We start from the raw sequence: 12,416 nt of genomic DNA, 5'->3' as shown, positions 1-12,416 counted from the left end.
GAATCACATTTTTATTTGGCATAACCCGTACCCAAGTTTGTCTATAGTGAATTTAAGGTTACAGGTTGAGAGCCAAGATATTGTTTTTTACATAATATCTACAGAACGAGTGCCAGCTCTCACAACTTACCCCATTAAATTAAGATTAGTTCATACCCAAGTCGGAAGGTGGTAATCACCAGTTGTAAAGTTGTAAATACCAGTTGGATGCATTCACGTGCTTTGAACTTGTTGAGAAATGCCGATTGACTAATGACCAACAAGCTGCAACAACCATAAGATAAAAGTACAGCTATCATGCTTTTAAACAAATGAAAGTGTTCAAAAAACATTAATATAGTTATTTTTATAAAGAAGGTTTGCTGTTGCATTTAACTGCTGAAAATGTTATCAAGGTAATTTCCTTAGTAGGTGATGACAGAGGTCAGGGATGAATGACGAGTTTCCCACTTGTAATTTCCAGTTGGAGGGGCATTCAAATGGATTTTGCCCAGTCATGTAGTAAATAGCATATTCCCAGTGAGTTATGAACGCAGCATTATAGCCTCCTCTGCTGACGGTTTCAAGATCCCCATCAACTAACTGTGACTGGCACCTCGGCTATCGCTGAGTTGAAATGCATTGTCATGTCTGGAGGCCTATTTGGTTTACATAAATTCCCCAGTCGATCAGGGATAAGATGTGTGTTGTCAATGAGAACACTAGGTTAAACAACTACAAAAATAATACTTTCAGGTAACTAGTTTGAGTCTAATCGGATTTATACAAAATGAGAAGACAATTTTTAAACGATTGTGGAGAAATGATCAACTGTATGGTGTGAGGCTACAGTAGGCTAGCCTTTAATTTGCAAAGTACCAAAAATAGAAGGCTAATGACAATACAAATGGTAGCAATGTGATAACAGGACATTCTAATTGCACGTTTTAGGATACAATACTAACTTTCAGCCAGATGCGTGAGAGCGTGTAGCTTGTTTACCTACTGGTGCTTCGTTAGTCAACAGCTTTTAAGAACACGTGAACCTATTCCACATCGACAACCAATAAGGTGTCTCTTTTTACTTGCAGTTTTCTTAAAGAGGAAGATGCTGCTACTTCAGTTCAGATCTAATACTCGTAAATAGTAAATTATAAAATATTAGACTAGATGGAAACAGGTGGTAGCCTAGACCTATTATTATTTGACCCTGCTGGTCATCTATGAACATTTGAACATCTTGGCCATGTTCTGTTATAATCTCCACCCGGAACAGCCAGAAGAGGACTGGCCACCCCTCATAGCCTGGTTCCTCTCTAGGTTTCTTCCTAGGTTCTGGCCTTTCTAGGGAGTTTTTTCTAGCCACCGTGCTTCTACACCTGCAGTGCCTRCTGTTTGGGGTTTTAGGCTGGTTTTCTGTACAGCACTTTGTGACATCAGCTGATATAAGAAGGGCTTTATGAATACATTTGATTGATAAAAAAAAACAAATAACCTACTAAAGGGGGAAAAAAAACTTTGCATTTCACAATAGTCTATGACTGACATTTCAACCACAGAAATTATATATAATATGGGTTAACATTAGCAGAACCAGTTCGCCTAAAATGAAAATACACTAAACATGTTTTGTTTTGCTCACGTCCAATGGAAAAAGTATAATTTAGGCTCCAATAATCACTTACAATTGAATAAGTTGTCGTCATAGGAGGGCTGAAACTGGAGTGCTTGTCTAGATGATACCTCTCAATGTTGAATATAGTGTGCCTTTTATTCTAACTTTGCATGATAATAAACGTTGGGATATGTAAAGTAGATGTCCTACTGTAACAACCACCTCCAATTGGCAACAGCAAAGCATGACATAACGTTAAGGCAGGGCTAAATGGAATTCCTGTACGCTCATTGGTGAAAATAGTTGCCTGTCAATGTAGCCCTATCCCCTTCTCCTTGACCAGGCTCGGTTGAGAAGTGCAGTAAGGAGTGCGAGAGAGGGTCGCGGCAGTGGCAGACTGATGGTCTGACAGATGAAATAGCGAAAATAAAGAAAGATAAGGCGGGCGTTCACCCTCACAAAATCATGTTCCCTAAAGGCAAAGGGTCCACTGTGCCGTCGGATGGACAAGCACGGGAAAAGTAAGTTTTCAAACATATTTCTTACCTAATGTATATTATACCCCCCCTCGGCTTTGTGGTTTGCCGGACAGCGAATTTCCTTTTACCGAGGAGGATGGAATTGAATGAACCGCCTTGTCTGCTCGCCATTCGTTCCCGATTCTGACTTCGGCTTTATGCTCTTCCTTGGCCTCTTACTGCACGTAAATGGGTGCTTTTATTTTCAATTAAGGGTCTGTAAACTATATCTATATATTTTGTTTATGGAAAAATGAATAGTTTAAACAAATGCACCGTCCAATTTGCTTTAGGTATTTTCTGTTACATTAATTGATTAAAATGTTGCTTCCCCCAATGTTTTGGTTACTACTTTGTTTGAGTTCGCCGCTACGAGCGTCGTATCCAACACTAATTTATCGACCTATAATTACGCGTTTTCTTCTTGGTTACAATGTTTCCGATTTGAAGTGTTTGGAAAGCCATCGTGCGAAAAGGCCCTTTGGAGTCGGTGGTCCATGCAAACCGTCTGACTTAAAATTCAGGGGTGTATTCATCCTGCCGATTCTGTTTACAAAACGTTTCTTAAACGGAAACGAACGAAATGGGGCGGGACCTACAAAAAATYTGTCCAATAGAAACTCTCGTTTTACTTACAAAACGGAACTGCAACTGTTTGGACAAATTATTACACAACTGAACTGTCGATCATGTGCCTCAAAGTGCAAGGCATCTTAGTTGATTAGAGACCAAACACCCAACATCAATCAGGCCCTCAAGGACTGGMGTTGCCCACCCCTACATTAAGCCTACTAAATTTACCTCCATTTGTGTCTAGGCTAATTTGTCTGCTTTATAATAGAGTCAAATTAGGCTAATTTAGAGTAGACTCAAATGTAGTTCTAAAACTATTGCTTTTTATGCCATAATATTATTATTCAAACTGTTGTTTTTGTTGACAGGTTAGCTTTATACGTCTATGAATACTTGTTACACATAGGAGCACAGAAGTCCGCACAGACCTTTTTATCAGAGGTGAGTATCTTACTACTAACTGGATATCGGTCCTATCCATGTGACCATACTTCAATAACAAACTAATTCCCATTTTGAATCAATAAATGTCATTGTTTTTTTGTTTGTTAAAGTTGGCCCTATTGTTCATTCAAAATGTTTTTTATTCTCCCCTTTTCCAGATCCGATGGGAAAAGAACATCACACTCGGGGAACCCCCTGGGTTCCTACACTCTTGGTGGTGGTAAGTGTTCCGTATGTCAACCAGTGTGTCAATCAGAGGAGGCTGCTGAGAGGAGGATGGCTCATAATAATGGCTGGAATGGAGTCATTGGAATAGTATCAAATGTGGTTTTCGCCATTCCATTATACTCCATTCCAGCCATTATTATGAGCCATCCTCCCATGAGCAGCCTCCACTGATGTTAATACACCATATTGTATCATGTACATTATTCCGTTGCTTCACAACCTGTGTGTCTTGTCCACAGTGTATTTTGGGACCTGTATTGTGCTGCACCAGAGAGAAGAGAGACGTGTGACCACTCCAGTGAAGCGAAGGCCTTCCATGATTACGTGAGTTCTGCTTCTCCTCATAAGACTTGCTGCTGCACATGTTGCTGGGGTTCTGCTGAAGAGCCTGGGCCCGTATTCATAAAGCGTCTGAGTGCTGATGTAGGATCAGGTCTCCCAGTCCATATAATCGTATTCATTATGATCTTAAAGGGAAATCTGATCCTAAATCAGCACTCCTACTCTGATACACTTTATGAATACAGGCCCTGGTTTCATTTGAGCCTACATTAATGTAGAATGAGAGTGCACCCAGACGAGCGTAATTAAAAAAGAATCAGGAGTTGGAAAGCAAACTTATGCAACGAGTACATTCCTCTGCTGTGAGATCTAGACCTACTATATAGACCCATCGTCCTTGTTACCCGTTGTACGGTTTCGATGCCTTGGGTAGTGGCGATAGAGAGACGTTTCTCTGCCTCTTTGTTTCTTGGGCCATACCTTCTAATCTTAATTTAATTGGCCTCCAGTTGTACTCTCCTGCATATGTAGCTGGTGTGTTGCTGCTGCACTCCTCTGGGTAGTGTACGGAGTATGTCATAGCAGGAGGACAGGATGTTTCAGATCTGTGTATGTGTAGCTATTTATCATGCTTTGTGGACTTTAGGTCTGTGTGATGTATCAGGTCTGTGTAGGTTATAGTTTGCCAGGGTGTCTCGGCAGCGTCCTATAGCTGTCCATCCAGCTGACATCTTGCCCTGTCATTGGCCCTGATGATGACCCTCCGACAGTATGGAGCTTAAAGGCTTCTGGGAAAATGGTGCTGATGTCAGCATGTCCTGAGTCAGACATGTCTGATCGGATGTGGATTCCCCCCTCCCTGTTTCTCTACCGTGCTGCAGCTCTCTCCCCGCCTCTCTCATCTCATCCCCCAGAGGAAAAATTCAGACCTGGGTGTTGTTCATTAGGGCTCCAAACGGAAGGGAAAAAAAAGACTGAAATAGGGAGGTATTACATGGGCCTGTCCAATAAGAAAGGCTCATTTTTATTTTCGGTTGCAAAGTGTTTTCTATTGCGTGCTCCAATGAACATGACCCTGCTCTGTTGGAGCCAGTCGCTGTTGAGCAATGTTCGTAAGCAGAGCTTGAACAAAATGGGTTCAGATTCTCAATTATCTCGAATGGTAGTGGCCAAGAGTTAAAATATATATATATTTTTAATAAAGATGAAATGGTCTCCATCTTGTGCTAGAATGTATTTTTTCCTGAACTTACAGGATGGTAGTAGCCTACTCCATTGGAACTCAAATTCATAGAGCTTGTAGTTTTTAGGATTTTTCCAAAACGCTTGTGGCCTGTCTCTAAACTTGGCTCTTGCATATCGACCATTTGCATATTGTGTCTTTTGCATGTTCAGAACACTATGCACTTGGGGAAATGGCTTTAGTCTCCCATCATCACTCCTATCTCATACTACTGCTGGTCAGGCTTCTCCAGGACAGGCAGTCAAACTAGGGAGCATCCAAGAAGTCTTCCTCTTTCTATTTCCTTCCCTTTTCACTAGGAACCAAAACGTCCGAACAGGAAGGGAATCACCAAGTTGTCCAATGAGAAACGCTTGTTTTCATTGCAAAACCTATTCTGTTGCAAAAACATTTAGCTATGATTTGCTACGGTGTGCACTAATGAGTACACCCTTCACTGATCTAAGAAGACAAGATAGGAGCCAGTATCATAGCAGAATCTCACTGAGGGATGTGCTTCACCTGTACAGTGCTGTAGGCCACAAAGACCAGCTCAGACAAAGGAAAAGATACAAGTAGGAGAGGAGGCCACTGTAGACTTGAGATCCACCCATTGTGGGGTTGACATCACAGGAAGGGGTTAAAGCGGGGATGTTGGGCCTTGTTCTTGCCAGAGAGGGTTGTCAAGGCAACAACAGCCCTCCTGATCTGGCAGGTGACCTGGGAGCCAGTAGGAGGGGGCACACAGCGGAGCCGCATCTGCCATTTCTTTCATTGAACCTAGTCTTTGTTATGCTAGCTAGCTAACAACCATACATCTTTAGCGTTAGGCTAGTGCTAACCAACAGAAATTGACAGTTTTTTGACACAGAGACATGCTGTGATTGTGAAGAAGAGCAGTAGGGTGCGCAAATGAATAGGCTTGTTTGGCTTTTGAATACATTTGTTGACATGTCAATGAAACTAGTCAACTGTGTTATGTCTGTGGCGGTATCGAGAGATGGGATCCCTGTGTATCGATGTTGGTTCTTCCTGTGTTCACCTTAGGCTAGTACATGGACAGTGGGAACAGTGCTCTGACTTTGTTTGCATGGGCCCAGACTTCCTTCTCTCTCTCCCCCCCCCAAAAGGGACATTTAATAAAAGGGAAATAATCAGAAATTAACAGTAAACATTACTCACAAGTTTTGAAATAATATAGACATTTCAAATGTTATATTATTGGCTATGTATAGTGTTGTAACAAAGTGCAAATAGTTGAAGTACAAAAGGGAAAATAAATAAACTGATAAATATAGGTTGTATTTACAATGGTGTTTGTTCTTCACTGCGTTCCCTTTTCATGTGGCAACAGGTCACACATCTTGCTGCTGTGGTGGCACAATGTGGTATTTCACCTAATAGATATGGGCGTTTATCAAGATTGGATCTGTTTTCAAATTTGTTGTGTGTAATCTGAGGGAAATATGTCTCTCTAATATGGTCATACATTTGACAGGAGGTTAGGAAGTGCAGCTCGGGTTCCACCTCATGTTGTGTGCACATAGGCAGACCTGTCTCTCAAGAGAAGACAGGCTATTGCAGCCTCTCTGAATATGCAAGGCTATGCTCACTGAGTCGGTATCTAGTAAAAGCTTTTCTTAATTTTGGGTCAGTCACAGTGGTCAAGTATTCTGCCACTGTGTACTCTCTGTTTAGGGCCAAATAACATTCCAGTTTGCTCATTTTTTTTGTTAATTACTTGACCCATTGGAAATAATTATCTTTTTGTTTTCTCAGAATTTGATTGGGTCTAATTTTAGTTGTTTTGTGTACTCTAGGGCAACAGTGTCTAGGTGGAATTTGTATTTGTTGGTCCTGGCTGGAGTGTGGCGGGCCTGGGCTATAGAATGGGGGTGGTGTGCTGGCGGGCTGGGCTATAGAGTGCAGGGGAGATGTGGCTGGCGGGCGGCTTGATAGGTGGGCTGCGGTATATGATGAGGGGGTGTGGCTGGCAGGTCTGGGCTATAGATGAGGGTGGTGGCTGGCGGCTCGGCGGCTATAGATGAGGGGTGGGGTGGCGGCGGGCTATAGTGGGGGGGGTGGCTGGCGGGCTGGCTATAGATGAGGGGTGGTGGCTGGCGGGCTGGGCTATAGATGAGGTGGTGGCTGGCGGGCTGGGCTATAGATGAGGGGTGGTCGGTGGCGGGCTGGGCTATAGATGAGGGGTGGTGGCTGGCGGGCTGGCTATAGTGGGGGTGGTGTGGGGGTGCAAGATGAGGTGGGTTATGAGAGGGGAGTGGTATAGATGGTGCTGCGTGCTGGGCTATAGATCGAGGGAAGGTGGTGTGGCTGGGTTATGAGGGTGTTCGTGGGCTATAGAATGAGGGAGAGCTGGTGGCTGGGCTAGTGAGTGCTGCTGGTGTATAGGAGGGTGGTGGGATGGGGGGGCCTGTAGAATGGGGGAGGTTGGCTGGCTGGGCTGCTAGCAGGCAGGGAAGCAGCGCTGCATCACGGCTCGTAAAGCGCAGACCCTCCCTCCTTCCTTCCCTGGCATATTCAGGTGGGTCTGACAGATGGTCCCCGGGAAACTCCGTTGCCATGGTGTCAGTCGCTGATTGGATCTGTCAAGGAACTAAGGGACCGATTGGAAAAGGGGAGGGGGGAGAGGCACTAGCATATGCCCAGCCACAAGAGGAGCAGAGGGAATACGGAAAAGGGGAGAGGGGGAGAGAGAGGGGGCAAGGGGAGAGAGAGGGGTAGAGAGGGCAAGGGGAAAGAGAGGGAGGAGCAAGGGAGGGGAGGATGGTTGAATAGTAGAAGAGAGCCTGAGAGTTCTCTTCTCTGGGTCCTACTGCAACGCCTTTCAGTTTCAAGTTGTATTGTCAGGTAAAGGGAAATTCATTTCTGGCAACAAATCAGTAATCAAATCAGCAGTACAAATGTAGTACTATAAAGTAGAAACAAAATGCACGAGAAATAGAAATAAGAAGAACACGATTAAGTAAGCTATGTACAGGGTCAGTGCCAATGCCATATTTCCAATGTGCAGGGATACTGGAGTGGTAGATACGTATAGGGGTAAGGTGACTAGTAGGGCTGGGGATTGCCAGGGACCTCACGATACATTGTTATCACAATACTTAGGAGCTGATACAAATTTCACGATTCTATATGTATTGTGAATTTATTGTGATTCGATGTTCCTAACATATTGCTCACCATATGCGTCTGCTGCAGAGAGACGAGATAGCCATGAGAATTAATTTATCAGTCATGTAAATAAAAGTGCTGAAAACAATTTGGCTCCCTAATTAAAAAGATGGAGAACAAACTATGAAGGAAAGATACTGGAGTTTTGGTGCAGGTACAGCCAAGTAGCGCAAAAATTCTATTGCGATATTGTATCTATATTGTCAAAAATAATTTCCCGATATGTAACTATCAATCCCCCCCCCATCACTAGTGACTAGGCATCAGGATATACTATATGATAAATGGAGTAGCAGCAGCGTATATGATGATTGTATGTGAATGTGTGTGTGTAGACTCAGTGTGTGTMAGTGTGAGTGTACCTAGAGTCAGTGCAAAAATGAAAGGGTGAATGAAGATAGTCTGTGTAGCCATTTTGTTAGCTGTTTAGCAGTCTTATGGCTCGGGGATAGAAGCTGTTCAGGAGCCTGTTGGTGTCAGACTTGTTGCTCCGGTACCGCTTGCTGTGCGGAAGCCGAGAGAACAGTCTATGGCTTGGGTGGCTGGAGTCTTTAACAATTTTCTGGGCCTTCCTTACACACCGCCTGATAGAGGTCCTGGATGGCAGGGAGCTCAGCCCCAGTGATGTACTGGGCTGTCCAGACCACCCTCTGTAGCGCCATGCAATCGATGGCGGTGCTGTTGCCATACCAAGTGGTGATGCAGCCAGTCAAGTTGCTCTCAATGGTGCAGCTGTAGAACCTTTTGAGGATTTGTGGGCCATGCCAAATCTTTTCAGCCTCCTGAGGGGGAAGAGACACTGTTGTGCCTTCTTCACTACTGTGTGCATGTGTGTGGACCATTTTAAGTACTTAGTGATTGGACACAGAGGAACTTCTCTCAACCCGTTCCACTACAGCCCTGTCGATGTGGATGGRGGSGTTTGTCTGTTTTTGTACAGAGAGCACAACAACAGTGGCTGGAGCCTACCCTTTCCTAACCCCTCTTTAATGACTCTGTCTGAAACAAGGACAGCTTGGCCTAACTCTTAAACACACACACTGACCCAGAGGCATGTATCTAGTCTGTCATAAACAAACCCTCCCCCCCAGGGTCGGGCCCCCACCTGACCCCCACTCAGCTGCTCCCCTCCTCAGACCCCCAGGCAACAGAGTATGACATCTGCCCCCTCCTGTACTAAAGTATCTGGTAGTCCTGGCCCTCCTCTCCCGCAGCAGAACAGAGTATGACATCTGCTGTAATAAATAAGCAAAGAATAAGCGCATCCTAACAAAGCTTACACACCTGAGCCGATCTCCCATCCAACTAACCACCCGACCTGCTTCTGTTCCAATTCAAACAAACAAAACGGGATAGATGTAACGTAATCAAGGGAAGAACTCTTGACACCTTATAGTTTAAAGTTTCTATACATACTTATTGCTTTCCCAATAGGTAGCAGTTAGATCATCCAAAGGAAAATATAGATACTTAGCCTCAGCTTTTAGCACATAGTATGAAAACAAAACAAACCTTGCACATTCAAACAGCCAATTTCAGCGTGGAAAAAAAATACAAATACAATATTTACAAATATCTTTTTAGCCAATTCAGACAGTTACTACTAGCCAGAATAATACACAAAACTTGAAGCTGGAAAACTTGGCATTTCTGGCTAAGGAAGAGTATGACAATTTATGAAGCACGGGCGGGACACATCAGCTGGGAACGACAGTTAAAGACAACTGATCTCTGATGAATTGAGCCAGCGGCTAATACCGCATGCACACAGGGCCAAATGCAACAATGGGCCTGACAAACAAAGGGCCGACCTGGAGAGCCACGAAACGCAGTTGGGCCACAAACCGGCCAAAGGACGTCAAAGCCGCCATAAGCACAGGCAACCCAGTGGAAACAAACAGCAGAGAGCCAAGGCGCCCCCACGGACCCAGAAAGGGCCAAGCGATAGGACAGGATCCAAAGGTGGAAAGCGCCGCCAGTCACCATCCATGCCGAACGCCTCACGTGATCGCTGCCTCTGATAGAACCCACGCTTATTAATCTCTACTTCTTTTCCTGGCGTACTCCTCTTTCCATTTGTCAGTACTGTTGTTGATGTTTGTAGAGAGACTTATAGCTGTCTGTTAGCGAGTGGCGTCAATTGTCTCTCGGGAGTTGCCAACTGATAAGAGTGTCATGTCATCACAGAAGCCTCTGTTCGTACCGTGTGCTGTGATTCCATGAAACCTCATCCGTTCACTTTGTGCGTTCCCGACCGGGCCGTGAAATGCCGGGGAGGCCGTGCTTTGCGAAGCCACGTGCAACAAGACGAAAAAGGTTAGGAGTACTGAGAGACCGACCACAGAGCACAAATGTGCCGAGGAACCCCGGAGAGGAAAAAGCACCCATGCACGAAGCGGAAGAGAACAGCCCCTCTTGATTATGGAGCTTTAGAGACCAGTATGTGGACCCAAACCAGGGGATTATGCCGACCATCTTGCGAAACACAACCAACGTCATTTAAATACAGATTTTGTCTGTGGGCCTACACAATTGAATACACAACCGCAATAACGCAGCCTGCGTGATTAGAGTGGGTAACCTGACTGAATGGCACAGGGAGGCTCAGCCCCAAAGTGACGATAAGATGATAACTGGAGCTGTCCCAAGCCCTACGCCAACGAACCTCTGTAGCGGCCATGCCAATCGATGGCGATGCTGTTGTTTTTTACCACATACCAAGTGGTGATTTGCAGGCCCCATCAATTGCTCTCAAATGGGGTGCAGCCTGTTTAAACCTATATTTGAGGAATTTGTGTGCGGCCATGCCAGAATCTTTTCAACCTCTGAGGGAAGAGACCACTGTTGTGCCTTTTCACTACTGGTGTGCATGTAGTGTGGAACATTTTAAAGATACTTATGATTGGACACAGAGGAACTTCTCTCAACCCGTTCCACTACAGCCCTGTCGAGTGGATGGAGGGGGTTTGTCTGTTTTTGTACAGAGAGCACAACAAACATGGCACTGGAGCCGTAGCCCTTTCCTAACCTCTTTAATGACTCTGTTCTGAAACAAGGACAGCTTGGCCCGTAACTCTTAAACACACACCACTGAACCCAGAGGCCATGTGATCTAGTCTGTCAATAAGAAACGCTCCCCCCAGGGTCGGGCCCCCAACCTGACCCCCAACTCAGCATGCCTCCCTCTCCTCAGACCCCAGCAACAGAGTATGACATCTGCCCCCTCCTGTACTAAAGTATCTGGTAGTCCTGGCCCTCCTCTCCCGCAGCAGAACAGAGTATGACATCTGCCCCTCCTGTAATAAAGTATCTGGTAGTCCTGGCCCTCCTCTCCCGCAGCAGAACAGAGTATGACATCTGCCCCCTCCTGTACTAAAGTATCTGGTGTCCTGGCCCTCCTTCTCCCGCAGCAAACAGAGTATGACATCTGCCCCCTCCTGTACTAAATATCTGGTAGTCCTGGCCCTCCTCTCCCGCAGCAGAACAGAGTATGACATCTGCCCCCTCCTGTACTAAAGTATCTTGTAGTCCTGGCCCTCCTCTCCGCAGCGAACAGAGTATGACATCTGCCCCCTCCTGTACTAAAGTATCTGGTAGTCCTGGCCCTCCTCTCCCGCAGCAGAACAGAGTATGACATCTGCCCCCTCCTGTACTAAAGTAATCTGGTAGTCCTGGCCCTCCTCTCCCGCAGCAGAACAGAGTATGACATCTGCCCCCTCCTGTACTAAAGTATCTGGTTGTCCTGGCCCTCCTCTCCCAGCAGAACAGAGTATGACATCTGCCCCCTCCTGTACTAAAGTATCTGGTAGTCCTGGCCCTCCTCTCCCGCAGCAGAACAGAGTATGACATCTGCCCCTCCTGTACTAAAGTATCTGGTAGTCCTGGCCCTCCTCTCCCGCAGCAGAACAGAGTATGACATCTGCCCCTCCTGTACTAAAGTATCTGGTAGTCCTGGCCCTCCTCTCCGCAGCAGAACAGAGTATGACATCTGCCCCCTCCTGTACTAAGTATCTGGTAGTCCTGGCCCTCCTCTCCGCAGCAGAACAGAGTTATGACATCTGCCCCCTCCTGTACTAAAGTATCTGTTAGTCCTGGCCCTCCTCTCCCGCACAAGCAGACAGAGTATGACATCTGCCCCTCCTGTACTAAAGTATCTGGTAGTCCTGGCCCTCCTCTCCGCAGCAGACAGAGATACGTAAGTTATTTGGGGGGGGGGGGGGGGAAAAAAAAAAAAACCCACTTTTTTTCTTTGGGGGAGGCCCCCCCCCCCCCTGCTATAAAGTATCTGGTAGTCCTTGGCCTCCTCTTCCTGTTTAGCAGAAAAGAGAATACATCTGCCCCCCCGCCCATCCTTACATAAGTA

The 12,416-nt window shown here is 45.6% G+C and overlaps 1 protein-coding gene across 5 annotated transcripts in view; it reads left to right on the top strand.

Annotated features, from left to right (window-relative positions):
- Nucleotides 1–1,944: 1,944 nt before the first annotated feature.
- The window catches only part of LOC111952433 (single-stranded DNA-binding protein 3), a 27,295-nt gene continuing 16,823 nt past the window's right edge, over nt 1,945–12,416 (top strand). For all 5 annotated transcript variants that reach the window (XM_070435066.1, XM_023971090.2, XM_023971089.2 and 2 more), the window contains exons 1-4: nt 1,945–2,115; nt 3,054–3,126; nt 3,288–3,349; nt 3,597–3,681. In XM_070435066.1, the coding sequence (XP_070291167.1) occupies nt 2,060–2,115; nt 3,054–3,126; nt 3,288–3,349; nt 3,597–3,681 (276 nt within the window). In that variant the 5' untranslated portion in view covers nt 1,945–2,059. The remainder of the gene's footprint in view (nt 2,116–3,053; nt 3,127–3,287; nt 3,350–3,596; nt 3,682–12,416) is intronic.

The sequence above is a fragment of the Salvelinus sp. IW2-2015 genome, linkage group LG26 (genome assembly GCF_002910315.2).
Source record: "Salvelinus sp. IW2-2015 linkage group LG26, ASM291031v2, whole genome shotgun sequence".
Taxonomy (NCBI): Eukaryota; Metazoa; Chordata; class Actinopteri; order Salmoniformes; family Salmonidae; genus Salvelinus; species Salvelinus sp. IW2-2015.
This window is presented reverse-complemented; position numbering and strand designations above follow the sequence as displayed.